The sequence below is a fragment of the Halichoeres trimaculatus genome, unplaced genomic scaffold, assembly GCF_033239565.1.
Source record: "Halichoeres trimaculatus isolate MK-OKI-2021-1 unplaced genomic scaffold, fHalTri1.1 fHalTri1_scaffold_13, whole genome shotgun sequence".
Lineage (NCBI taxonomy): Eukaryota > Metazoa > Chordata > Actinopteri > Labriformes > Labridae > Halichoeres > Halichoeres trimaculatus.
Window position 1 is genome coordinate 5,399,162 of NW_027437191.1, and position 14,601 is coordinate 5,413,762.

General features: G+C 40.2%; 1 protein-coding gene across 1 annotated transcript; it reads left to right on the forward strand.

The window, feature by feature from the left end:
• The first annotated feature begins 516 nt into the window (after positions 1-516).
• Positions 517-13,230, forward strand: LOC141802422 (uncharacterized). Its single transcript, XM_074685975.1, has 2 exons — positions 517-1,060; positions 8,557-13,230. The coding sequence occupies exons 1-2, from the start codon at positions 892-894 to the stop codon at positions 12,111-12,113; spliced, it is 3,726 nt and encodes a 1,241-aa protein (XP_074542076.1). The 5' UTR covers positions 517-891; the 3' UTR covers positions 12,114-13,230.
• Positions 13,231-14,601: the final 1,371 nt, after the last annotated feature.

Below are 14,601 nucleotides of genomic sequence, written 5' to 3' on the forward strand. Positions count from 1 at the left end.
CACTGGGCACACAGCAATGATGTCAAAATACAAAATAATGTATTTTCATAACAAGCATATAACACTACATCATACCTGACTGACTTAAGAATACAAACCACTAAAAAAGGAAAGTACAGGATTAATGTATTCACCCAGTGATGTTCATTGCCTCAAAATATGAGTAAAACATTCTGTATGTGGCAGTAAAGCACCGAGTTGTGCCTAGTCTGCCGGAAAAGAAGAAGAAGAAGAAGAAGAAGAAGAAGAAGAAGAAGAAGAAGAAGAAGAAGAAGAAAGAAGAAGAAGCACGTTCAACGTTTGCAACAACAGGAAATTCTGTCTATTTTTTCTTTACTCAGCCATAACGAGAACCACCTAACGACAACCAAAGTAGTGCTGCAGTTCCTGCATGAAACGGGAGTGTATGATAAGATCTAGTTAAGAAAAAAATGAATAGGGACCAGTGGAGGGCAGTAATATGCCTTGCCGCGTATACGATACCGGAAATGAAGAAGAAGAAGAAGAAGAAGAAGAAGAAGAAGAAGAAGAAGAAGAAGAAGAAGAAGAAGAAGAAGAAGAAGAAATGCTAACGTCAGTTTTCGTATGGCATCAACTGGAGGGCTTTTTCTTTCTGAATCTACATTAAGTCACATCAGTCTTGAGAATTGCTGAATATTGTAGGCGTTTGACGTCTTAGAAAATACGCGTTTGTACCGCTTTTCATGATTTTTTTTTTTTTTTTGCAGAGCTCGACAGAAAGTGTCCACTCATTCGGCCATCTTGCCCCCCGCCCCTCCCTCCTAGTTAAACTTTCTCTGAAACGCTTCCGTCAGACAACACAGAAAATCCCCTCACAGAAATATACTAGCGTTTGGTTTTCTATTTTGTACTCGAGTCTTGGATGAGGAGATGTCCAGATTCAAGGATCTTGAAGATTTATTCGAGCGGCGGCTGCTCGCTGCTGTTATCAGAGACATGGACGAACAAAGAACACCGTCTGGATACGAAGAGGAGCTCCAGCGACAAAGTGAACTACTGGATGTGATTTTAATACCTGAGATAAAGCTGCACAGAGCAGGTTGGTTTCTGAACATGTGTGTGATAATGTTTTGGGGGATCGAGTGTTTAAAGGCGAAAGTTCTGACCTCAAATTATATATGCGTTAATGTGATTTAAGTCGTGATAAAAGCCACTACAGATTCCTCTAGAAATGTGGAGTCTAGTGATAATCTGCTGTGTCGAAAAATAGGTTTATTCAGGTTTTCATCTTAGTTTGGTTCTGTATGCGATTTGAGTGTGTCAAAGTATCATCATCAGACAAGCTTTTCAGGATTATCTGAACCCGTTTAGGGAAGATGCATCCGCGAAAAGTCGTCAGTGAAAGGCCTCATTTTCATTTTTAACAGAAACTCAAGTCGATCTCTGCTGACACTAATGTAACGTCTCCGGTAGAAGTTGTTTCAGACTTTCTGAAACGGCTTCCACCGATGAAGGCTTTGCCACTCGTGCTTGTCATCCCTAAGGAGTCAACAAATCCATCTACAGTGCAATAAATCACGAACAAAAAAGCACGGGCTGCTAATAAATTAGCTTACAGGCTAACTGCAGTTCTACATCAGTGATGTGCTGTTTGTGAATGATTCGTTCGGAAAAAAACGAAACACATGGGCGATATTAACCGGACTGAATTACTGACTAATAACGGCTGCTCTGAAGTTAAGTTATGCTCTCCTCTCTTTTTTTAGATCAATTTATGATCGACGTCATCAAAATTATGCGTGTCATTTTGGGGACTGAAGCGGCGTTTAGCTCCATTCATTCGGACGAGTTAGCCTTCTTTAAACACTAAATTCAAGCTGTAAGAAGCATAATTCCTTTGTCTTTGTTTGTTTTGTTTTTTTGGTCTTCCCTTTTGTTTTTATCCTCTGTGAGGCACTTTGTGTTGCAGAAGCATGAAAAGTGCCATACAAATAAAATAAAGTTGAAGTTGAAGTTAAAAATGGTCGTGCTGGGTGGGCAGATTATGCAAATTGTTGTGTGAGGGTTCTGCATGACGAGTCCAGTGTTAGAAAGACCTATGAGTCCGGAAACTTTTTTTTTTTTTGGCCACGGATTAAAAGCTGTTGCCAAGCCAGCACACAACTCGAAACACTTGGTCAAGCCAGCTCACACATTGTTTTGCGCTGCGCGCATATATGGCACATTACGGTAATAGCGACAAACGCCTCATTTCAAAGTAAAAGCAACCTCCCACACAACTGAGGACCTCAAGTACTAACGGCTGCGACCTGCGGGAAGGCGGGGCTAGACATCCAACCCCACCCATGTCACATACGTCACACGTCTAGCCGCGCCCACATCCACTACGCCATTGTGGTTTGTTCAGGGATTTCAGAAACTCGATTGAAACAGCGTACTATTTGACTGAAGGCTGACTTAGAAATAATAAACATTTAAAAAATATGAATGAACAAGAAAACTGTTTGTTTTTGACAGCGATATGTTGTTTTTTTGCAAATAATAATACGTTTTTCACCGTTTATCACACAAACGGAAACCCGCAAGGAGAATGGTCTAGCAGAATGCTAAGGAGTTGAGAAGTGAGTGACTGTCAGTTTATTAATCAGTTACTCACAATTATGTAGGCTACATCAATCAAGGCATTTTTATATAATCAGTCAAAGATCACATTATATAATTTACTTATCTTCCAGTGATGTATCAGACCAAAAAAAGTTTTTACCACTATTTAGCCAACATTAATTTATTAATATTAAACTCTGTTTAAACTTTAATAGTTGCTTTTATTGACTATTTTATTCATTCAAATTGTTACCAACAGAACTTACCTTTGCCAACCTCCTGACCAGACCTCTCTCTACAATTACATTTCTATAGAGAGCATCCAGTACACCACCATCTTTAGTACTATTTTATTTTTATTACATCTGACCTAATATCAGAATGTGTGAACAAGTGTTAGTGATAGCAAATAACGGAAATTAAAGGAAAAGCTGTTCTATTGTTTAGCAACAATGAACAGACTTTTCTGATCAAATTATGGAAGCAATAGCAGGTCAGGCTAAACATGATACTATGAATGCAGCCTCCAAGCAGACCAAGCGATATCCCTGCAAAAACTGTACAGTTATTATCTTTTCATCCTGCAATTAAGAAGGGAAAATGTCTACCACTGGCGTTTTTTTTTTTTTTTTTTATCCATCAAGATGTTATAAAGTGGATGATCCTGGTGGTTGTTCTGAACGGCCTCTCACACCTTCTGTGTACATGTCTCCACCACCAAGTAGTTTACCCAGCTGCCTTGCATCTTTGTGTATGATGCAGCCTCCCCAACAGACTGCAGCATAAAACAACACAGTTGCCACCACAGACTGATAAATCATCTATTACAGATGTTTCAACAATTTATTCAAACAAAATAATACAAAACAAGAACAGTTGACTGAAATTCTTCTTCTTCGCTGTCCACTCCTAAAAGGAAAGCACAACATGTCAATAAATTTAGACACAAAAGTAGAATTTTTACATTACATAACGTAACTATTTCATGTAACTTCCAAGTTCGTCACTTTCGACATACCCAATGAAAATGACAGACAGACACAGACATATACACACGCACACACACCGCTAAATTGCAACCTATGGTTACAACAACAATGCTTACACTAATGCTCACAACGCTGACGCTAATATCGTGTAGGGTAATTTTACCACACAAGCTAAATGTTGACTATTAACCTGCCAAAATAACCTGAAGCTATACAACAGCAAGATAGCAACAGAATCGCCATGAGATGTGAATAAAGCTTTTCATTCATTGCATTTATTGTAGCAACGTAATTTCATTCACTGACATGAACCATCTTGACACCGAAGCATGATGGGAAGAGGTGGAGTGATCTGGGGAAGATTTCTATATTTGGAATTGTTGGGCGGGGCTGGACCTTTGTAGGCGGGGCTGGACGTCTAGCCCGCCTTCCCGCAGGCCGCAGCCATTACCCTCTCGAGGACCTCAGAAATGCAAGTCAATTTCATATAGTCTTTCAAAATAAAGTTCTTCGACACGTTAGTATTTCCTTAGATTAAGCCAAAAGTTTACGTTTGGCTAAAAAGATAAAAACATGTGATATAACTGGACCATTCCAGTTCAGACTAATGATTCCTTGATGACCTCAGGATGACACTCAGAAAAAAAACAGCTCACTCTGATATGGAATTTTAAAATAAAAGCCCCCTCAATTTTCACATTTCCTTGTCCTGGGGTTGTGTGGAAGGCTGCTTTTACTATGAAATGAGGCGTTTGTCGCTATTACCGTAATGTGCCATATATGCGCACACCGCAACATGTTTGCTGGCTAGACAAAGTGTTTTGAAATGTGTGCTGGCTTGACCTCAGTTTTTAATGAAGATGTCTCGGCCTTTATTAAAACACGACATGTTTGTCAACTTCCATCTAAGCCTAACCAAACATTAAAGCCGGCTCATTCGAGTCCTGTAGTGAGGGTGCCTGAGCCGTTTGAACATTTGATCAGTGACTGATATGCCCCCTACTGGTAGGCCCAAGTCAGGTTCTGTTTATCTACTCACTGTCATGTGCCACAGCAGGTGTTACTTTGCCGCCAATCCTTTATATACAATAACAGCTAGATCTGTGGTGCGAGCACTCTCTTGGTTTCTCATTTCTGTGGCATTCCTAAAGTGATTGTAAGGAAATTGTGTTTATATCATATATCTGTTATCAGTTGAAATTTTACTGATAACATTGTAGCATGGGCTCACCTTGCTGATTTGGTTTGAATCTGAATTTTTTCTACTACACGGGATGTGGCATTCCACTTTACAATCATTTATTTTTTCCTCCTTATTTCTACTACGTTAACCTGCCTTTGGCGAGCTCTCAAAGCTCACTTACTGTGCTGTGTGTTTATGCTAGCCTGATGCTAGCACCTTTTTTGATCTGTGGTCTTAATCCTCAGAATCCCAAACCCGCGGGTCGGTTCAAAAACTTATTTTTAAATCACTGACTTGTACAAACCGTTTTCCTATTCTCGAGCTGTAAAAAGTGGTACTATTGTTAGATTCTCAAATTTCTGTCGGTCCCTGAATATATCACACGAGATTTCAACAACATGCCGAAAACCGTCAGAAAAAAACGATGATTTTTGTTAGACTGTCATCAACATCACATTTATTCACAGGTCCTCGTTGAAAATCCACAGAAAAAAAAACATTTGTTTTGGATCTATTATGTAAAGAACAAATAATTCTACACTCTTTACTGCTTTCAACAAGCCCTAAATGATCGATATATGTCTTGTATCTAAATCTAAAGAATTCTTTGGAAAAATGCCTTTCATCTGCCGGGTGTCATGTTTCATCTTGTGGCTGCTCTGCACCAATCAGCAACAGTTTGTGTGTTTCGAGCTTGTGGAACAAAAAATACTTCATTTTTCTTTGATCCTAAACTTGAATTAGGTGTTTTGTATATAGTTTTTCACAGTTTTTGTTTTTTTATAGTAAATATTCAGAAAATTTTAATGCCTGCTTTTCTTTTGTGAATAATTTCTTGCATTCTGGTTATGTTATATTGCTGAGACATTGTTTAGTTACACCTGGCTTTTGCCTTGGTTCTCCTGACCTCATAGAAATGTAGAACTTCATATTGCAGTGAAAAACGAGTCCACAGTGAGATAAAATGTGACAGAAGCAAAAACCAGCCTGAATGCCAATCAGCTTATCTGGGGTGCTACAATATGTAGATTCTATAAAGATGGAACCACACCACTTTGTTCCTGTGTTCCTTATGCCTCAGGGTACCTGAAGGTGTGTTGTATATACTCCCACCTTATTCTGGGAATTTTTTTAAAATCAGAAAAAAATTATTGTTGTTTCTTTTTTTTCTAAAAAATAACAGCTTTTAAATTTTGTAACACTACATTAAGACATAACTGCGTTACATCAGCCTACAGCCATGGTTGTTCTGAATCTATAGAGGTGCTGCACTTCACTTTACAGAGAAAAATCACACCACAGTGAGTAAAACTATGACTGAAGCTAAAATCGCTTAGAAAGTGCTTGGAATTCAGTACAATTTTATTTGAATTGGTCATTACAATAAATTGCATTTTCACTATTTCTTTCTTTTAATTCATTTTTGGTGTCACTCCTGTTTCACTTTTTTTTTTTTTTGCATTTTGAAACTCTACTGGGAACCTTTTTTAGATCAAACAGGGAAAAATTTGACTCTGGAACTGGCCAAGAACAGGTAAAAAATGTTGCAATTTTTTGAACTGGTCTTGACATTTGTACCAGGTGTGTATGTTATTGTTTTAGCTAGGGCTGCAACTATCGAATATTTTAGTACTCGAGTACTCTACTGAAAATTACATCGAGTACTCGAGTACTCAGATAAAACACATTTTCGCGTACTTAAACAGCAATTATTTTTCGAATGGAAATTTGTTTCAAGCAAGTTTAAAATCAAGTCACTTTGGGTGATAAATTTTAAATTCTGACTATATATGTGACATTTTAAGTAGGAATGAGACATTCTTGAAAGATTTTGAGTCATTGCAGTGTTCAGACTAAAATGATGATCCCTGCTGTATTAGAGCACATATGGCTCCATTACTACTTGATATTTGTACCCTTCTACCCTTGACACCTGCCCAGTTAGCTCTATTATGTTTTTGTTTTTTAATCTTCTTCACTCTTCAGTGCTGTGTTTTGTAGATTATCTACAACACTATATCAGTAATCAACTAATTTGCACAACAAGTCATTTGTATGTAACGGTTGTGGACACTGAAGGAGAGAGGAATAACATCGTGTGAGGGACAGAAAATGTGTAATATCACGCCAGTGTTTCCCCTGGGTTAACAGGTTCTTTTTTTTTTTTTTTTTTGGGGGGGGTGGGGTGGGGGGGTGGGGTGGGGGGTTACGGCAGCGGGGGGTGAGGGTGCGAGCGCAGGAGAACGAGTGTGGCATCTTCATGGAGAAAGCGTTGGAGATGTTTCTTGTGGTGGTGTGGTTTATGTGTCCTCTATAGGGAATGAATGTGTCTGTGTGTAAATGCGCGCGTGTGTTTGTGTCTGTGAACGCGCTGGAGCAGAACTTTGCCGTGCGCTAAAGATCACGCGCTCTTTCACGCACTGTGAAGTTCCGTGAGGAGAAATATGAACCCAACGATGTAGAAACGACATCCCGTCATGAAATTAGGTTAGTGACATAAGGTTATTTTATCTATTAGATTAAAAAACAAGGTATGGACCTGATTCAAGAGAGAGGGAACTCTAAATCACTTCTGCTGTGATCTGGCGCTGTATGGAAAATAAAATGAACTCCACATTCAGGGAGATGATGTTGAAATATCGATCCTCCTGCACTATTCATTCATACGCAGACTCCTGCGCAGTCACCCTAGCCATCCAAGCCGTGCCATACTCTACCCGCCTGCACAATGAGGCGCAGAGAACACTGCTACAACTTCAGTGACTTTTAGGCTCATATTAAGTCGTTTAGGTGGAACACAGCCCTCTGACACCCCCGCTATTGTTTAAAATGACTGTTGAGAGAAGCGGTCGCAGCGATCGTATGTCATTGATCATATGGAGTATCCGCGTTTGTGCGCGTGGATGAAGTGGACCGCGCTAAAGCTCACCTCTCCTAAGGTGCCAAAGAGAAGTGAGTCACACTGATCAAATAAAATGGACTGTGAAGAGTGTATGAAAACAGTTCAGGTAGCCAGTGTGACCGTGACGAGAGACTGCTGCGAGCGAGACGTCCGTCTGTGATGAGTGAGTGATTTTGGGTAGGGGAGGGGCTCAGCACGTGCGGCTTGTTGACAAGCAGCTGATGCAGATCAATATATGCTTTCATATCAGTCTCCAAACTCCAGAAAAGAAGCTAGATTTGTTGTTAGTCACTATTTGGAAAAGAGGTGACTTGAGGGGTATGAAAACTCTCCAAGTGTAGCATCAGCTTTATTTGAAATACCACTCTTTGATCTTTTTTAAAAAATTAACGAGAAACGGAGAAAATCCCTCGAGCATTTTTTTTCCTCGAGTACCTCGAGTTATTTGAGGTATTGTTTCAGCTCTAGTTTTAGCAGCTTTCATTTTGCAGCTTTTAGTGCACTAAATTCACAGCTTATTGGCCTTAGGTTTTTTGTCTTGCTTGAGTGCAAATGGCACTTTACATTTTCATTAAGAGGCTGTTAGGACACAGCATCTCTCATTGCTACTCTTGCCCCATGTGTTCAACACCGCACATGCTCCTCCTAAAGAATGATCTAGTTTCTTGAATGTTAGTTTGAAATTATATGAATCCATATCTTTGGTTAACAGATGTGTGTAAAGGTGAACTCCACCTTCAGTTCTTTCAGATCAATGTCTCAACAAGCAGGAGGCTCCTGTAATCATTTGTCCAGTAAATGAGATTGTCATTACAGTTCAGCAGCAGTGCTGAAAATAAATACCTGAGTTTTTTTCTTTCAGATTCTCCATCAGGAAGATGATCTAATATCTATTATTTGTTCACTGTGTCCTGCAGATGTTCAGCTACTAATGGTGAAGAAAGAGGAGCTTCCCCCTGAGCAGCAGGAGAGGAGCCCCTATCCAGACCAGGAGGATAATGAGTCCCCACTCATTAAAGAGGAACAGGAGGAACTGTGGACTGGTCAGGGGAGAGAGCAGCTTCAAGAACTGGAGGAGGCTGATACCAAGGTCCTGTTTCCTTCAGTCCATATGAAGAGTGAAAATGATGAAGAGGAACCTGAGTCCTCACTGCTTCATCAGAGACCAACTGACCATATGGAAACAGCAGCTGGTGGAGAGGACTGTGGAAGACCAGAACCAGAGAGGAGCTCAGATCCAGAAAGAAATTTACAACTAGAGATTCAAGTTCAGACTCAACCACCGTACAGCTGTTCTGAATGTGGTAAAACATTCACCCTTCAAAGATATCTGAACAAACACATACTTCGTCACACCAGAGTAAAACCGTACATCTGCTCGGTGTGTGGAGAAGGATTTAACACACCAAGTCTCCTGGATGTACATTTCAGTGTTCACACAGGGAAAAAACCTTACACCTGTCCTGAATGTGGTAAAGGATATTACCACCTAGTTTCCCTGGAAAAACATATAGTTTTACACCCAGACCAAAGACCTTTCATCTGTTGTAAATGTGGGCGTGGATTTCTCAGTAAAAAAGGTCTGGTTAAACATAAGACTGTTCACTCGATTAAAAGACCTTACCCCTGCCGAGAATGTGGTGACAGGTTTAAGAGTCAAAGTGATCTTTCAATTCATGTTATTCGTCACAAAAAACTCACAAAAAAACGAGAAAAACTTACAAAAAGACGAGAAAAATTTAAAAAGAAACGAGAAAAACTCACAGAAAAACAAGAAAAACCATTCCTCTGTCATGTATGTGATAAAGGATTTAGCTGCAAAGAAGATCTGAAGGAACATGAATCGAGTCACTCAAATTTAAAACCTTGTCCCTGTGATGAAAGAAATCTGCCGACACATATGGAAAGTCACTCAGACATGGTGGGCAATCACTTAGAAGAAGAACCTGATGTCCACAATGGTGTTAATGAGTCCCCACTCATGACAGAGGAAAAGGAGGAACTGTGGATCGGTCAGGGCAGAGAGCAGCTTCAAGGACTGGAGGTGGCTGATACCAAGGTCCTGTTTCCTTCAGTCCATATGAAGAGTGAAAATGATGAAGAGAAACCTCAGTCCTCACTGCTTCATCAGAGACTAACTGACCATATGGAAACAGCAGCTGGTGGAGAGGACTGTGGAAGACCAGAACCAGTAAAGAGCTCAGATCCAGAAAGAAATTCACAACCAGAGATTGAGGTTAAGATCAAAGCCTCCCCAGATACTGGATCAGAGACCGAAGACTCCTTGGATGCTGGATCAGGAACTGCAGATAGGGCAGGTGACTGGGAGGAGACCAGAGACTGTCCTAAAAGATTAAAGTCTGCTGCAAACAATATGACAGAGGCTGTAGAATCACAAAATCGTCCTGAATCTCTTGAAATCAATCACGTGGTTTCTCTCCCAGAAAAGAGACCTTACATCTGCTTGGAGCGTGGAGAAGAATTTGAGAAAGACCTAGGTTTAAGGGGACACATGTTAAATCACTTTAAAAAAAAAACTTACAGCTGTCCTGAATGTGGGGAAGTATTTAACCTGAAACGTCATCTGATCTCGCATAGGTTTGTTCACTCAAAAGAAAAAACTTACAGTTGCTCTGAATGTGGTAAAATTTTTAAACGCAACTCAAGTGTGATTAAACATAAGTTATTGCACTCAAAACAAAAACCCTTCAGCTGCTCTGAATGTGGAAAAAAATTTGGTCGCAAAGCAGACATGACTGCACATATGGTTGTCCACACAGGAGAAAAACCTTTCAGCTGCACTGACTGTGGCAAAAAATTTAGTCGCAAAGAAGGGCTGACTGCACATATGTTTGTCCACACCAAAGAAAAACGTTTCAGCTGCTCTGAATGTGGTAAAAAATTTTGTTTCAACTCAGTTCTGACTACACATATGGTTGTCCACACTGGAGAAAAACCTTTCAGCTGCACTGACTGTGGTAAAAAATTTAGTCGCAAATCAGACATGACTGCACATATGGTTATCCACACTAAAGATAAACGTTTCAGCTGCACGGGCTGTGGCAAAAAATTTGGTCGCAAAGTAGACATGACTAGACATATGGTTGTCCACACCAAAGAAAAACATTTCAGCTGCACTTACTGTGGTCAAACATTTAGTTGCAAATCCGACATGACTGCACATATGGTTGTCCACACCGGAGAAAAACCTTTCAGCTGCACTCAATGTGGCAAAAAATTTAGTAGCAAATCAGGGCTGACTGCACATATGTTTGTTCACACTAAAGAAAAACGTTTCAGCTGCACTGAATGTGGTAAAAAATTTTGTTTCAACTCAGTTCTGACTACACATATGGTTGTCCACACTGGAGAAAAACCTTTCAGCTGCACTCAATGTGGTAAAAAATTTAGTCGCAAATCCGACATGACTGCACATATGGTTATCCACACTAAAGATAAACGTTTCAGCTGCATGGGCTGTGGCAAAAAATTTGGTCGCAAAGTAGACATGACTAGACATATGGTTGTCCACACCAAAGAAAAACATTTAAGCTGCACTGACTGTGGTAAAACATTTAGTCGCAAATCCGACATGACTGCACATATGGTTGTCCACACCAAAGAAAAACGTTTCAGCTGCACTAAATGTCCGAAAAAATTTTGTCTCAACTCAACCCTGACTGAGCATATGGTTGTCCACACTGAAGAAAAACCTTTCAGCTGCACTGAATGTGGCAAAAAATTTAGTTGCAACTCAACCCTGACTGCACATATGTTTGTCCACACTGGGGAAAAACCTTTCAGCTGCACTAAATGTCCGAAAAAATTTTGTTACCAAAAAACCCTGGCTACACATATGTTTGTCCACCATGATGAACCTTTCATCTGCACTGACTGTGGCAAAGAATTAAGTAGCAAATCAGACATGATTGCACATATGTTTGTCCACACCAAAGAAAAACGTTTCAGCTGCACTAGATGTCCGAAAAAATTTACTTCAGAAAAAAGTCTGACTGCACATATGTTTGTCCACACCGGAGAAAATCCTTTCAGCTGCACTAAATGTACGAAAAAATTTAGACACAGAAAAAGTCTGACTGCACATATGTTTAATCACAACAAAGAAAAATGTTTCAGCTGCACTGAATGTACGAAAAAATTCAGTTACAAACAAAGTCTGACTGCACATATGGTTGTTCACAACAAAGAAAAATGTTTCAGCTGCTCTGAATGTACGAAGAAATTTATTCGCAAATCAGACATGACTGCACATATGGTTGTCCACACTGGAGAAAAACCTTTCAGCTGCACTGACTGTGGCAAAAAATTTAGTCGCAAAGAAGGGCTGACTGCACATATGCTTGTTCACACCAGACATTACAAGTGCTTTGGATGTGGAAAAAGGTTTAGACGCAAATCATATCTGACAAAACATCAGCTTTCTCACAGTAGGAAAACCTTAAAGCTGCCCTGAATGTGCAAAAATATTTAAACTCCAAAAAGTTTGACACGTTTGTTCATAAATTAAGGACACTTCTTTTCTTCTTCACACCAACACACAGCAGGGGGGTAAACCTCCTCAGCTGCTCTGAATGAAGCCGGTTGACTTTGTGTTCTGTTATAAAGGGCATGTTATTGATAGTCACTGAAAGTTTGTGAAAATATTCCAATAAACCTGTGTGGGTGTAAACATGATACAAGATAAATTAAAAAAACAAACTGTTTAATGAGAGTGGAAACGGGGGACAACATGAAGGGAGCTGCAAAGGTTTGAGGGGGATGTTTTTTGCTGGACAACCAAGTTATTTTCATTAAAGTTTGGTTATTAATTAAAATAACTGAGCTATAGAAAAGTGGCTCAAGAAGAAATATCATCTGTAAACTTTGTCTCTTGTTTTTATAAACACATCTACAGCATTGATTTTATGAGACACTATAAACAGTGCATCCTGAAAGTACTGCCAGTTCTTCACTTTTTCCACATTTTGTTATGTTACAGCCTTATTCCAAAATGGAATAAATCTTTTTTTTTCTTAGAAATTCTACACACAACACCCCACAATGGTACTTTGATTTATTTTTTTTTATCTATTTATTTGAAACATTGTTTGTTTATTGTAAATAAAAAAAACAACTAAGAGATCAAATGTACATATGTATTTCATTAAATATTTTACTCAATATCCATGAGTGTAAGTATTGTTTCGCTCATTTATTTCACTGAGTTGTTGCTCTGTTCTGGGGAGATGACGCCTGATTTACATCCTGCACTAACTAGTTTTTCCATCCAGCTCCAGAGTCAAACCTATGCCCAGAGTTAACACGTAGCTGAATAATATAACATATGATGGGAAAGATAAGCTAACAGGTCTGTGAGAGCCAGAATTCTTGCAGGTTGATAGGTGATCAAATACTTCTTTCATGAAATAAAAATGCAAATTAGTTTTTAAAAAGTACAATGTGATTTTCTTAATTTATTTAGAATCTGTCTCTCATAGTTGAAGTGAAACTAGGATAAAAAAAGAAAAAGTTTTGTTGGATTACTTAAACTATTCAAGTGCATTTCACCATTAGATATACAGAGTAATGATTAACACAATAAAAGGTTGAAGGAAGTAATTTTTGTTGTGATGGTGTTTTGTAACCATGGGTGATGAGGGAATGCAGTGTATATGAGACTCTGCTGTACATTGGTATGATGCATGGGGACATATGGGGCTCTAATTTCGTAGACCAGGCGCAGGCGCACCTGCCCTGCGCCACCCTTCGCCGTGCACACAGGGCGTGACCGGCGCACTTTGCAAGTTTCCTTCAGTGCCAAGAGAGGCGCAGTACAGGCGCACATGAGCGCAGAGCTGCGCGTCCACGCCTCCCTCCGCGCAAATGGCAGAGAGGGAGGAGAAAAGCTGTGAGTGGGTTTAACACAGCCGAGCGCTTGTTTTCACCAATCAAATGAGCGCCTCTCCTCGCCTTTAAATGCCCTGCGGCCAAGGCGCAGCGTCTGATTGGTCTGACTGATCCTCTGCACCGCGGAGAGTGCTAGCAGCGGAGACAGTCAGAGCCACTGTCCCTGCAGCAGGAGAATGGACAGCGGGGCGCATCGGAGGACACGACGCGCGTCACCGTGTGGGCCATCTCCCGGGACAGATTTAATCTGTTCCTTTGTCATTATCTGGAGTAAAAAATTAAGAGACAGTAACACAGCTGGTTTATCCATTCAGAATACTTTTGATCCACCTGCACTCCTGGTTTGTCATCGCCAAATAGCAGAACCTTTGGTGATATACTGTATACTCTCCCGGTGTCTCCACCTCATCCTCCTTACAATAATGTACTCAATCTTTTTAGATCACGTTAAAAATAAAGACTAAAACAGAGGAATATGGGAAATCACGGGTAAATCCTGAGTGACACACATTTATTTTGTCTCTTTTTTCTTCGTCTTTTCTCTCCCTCTTTTCTTTGAATTAAATGAAATGAGAGAAGCCAGATATATACTCAGTATCAGATGTTAAGGCTGTTTATTGTTTGATTGTAAGATGTGCATCAAACTTCCAGCTGCCGTCAGGTTAACTTTCCATTATGACAAACTGCTTTAATCTGACATCAGATGTGACGGGACAGTTAATATAGATACAAACGTGTATGCTGGTTCAGACAGTTACATTAAATAGTGATTGCTGTGATTGTTTATTGCATTAAAATGTGCCTGACACTCTGGAAACCTGCCTCTGAAGCTTTGATAACATGTGCGCACATGTGCGCCTGTCACCAAATTACAGCTGCGTGGGGTGCGCTCCGCCTTGCGCCGAGGAGAGACCAGGTTGGTGCTAGCGAGCTTTCAGCGCACTTTTTTGGCATGAAATTGTCACTGCGCCAACATGAATCTGCTGACACCTCCCCCTGGTGCGCCGTCAACTCCCCCTGGCGCGCCGTCACACCCATCTCTGCGCAGACGGTCT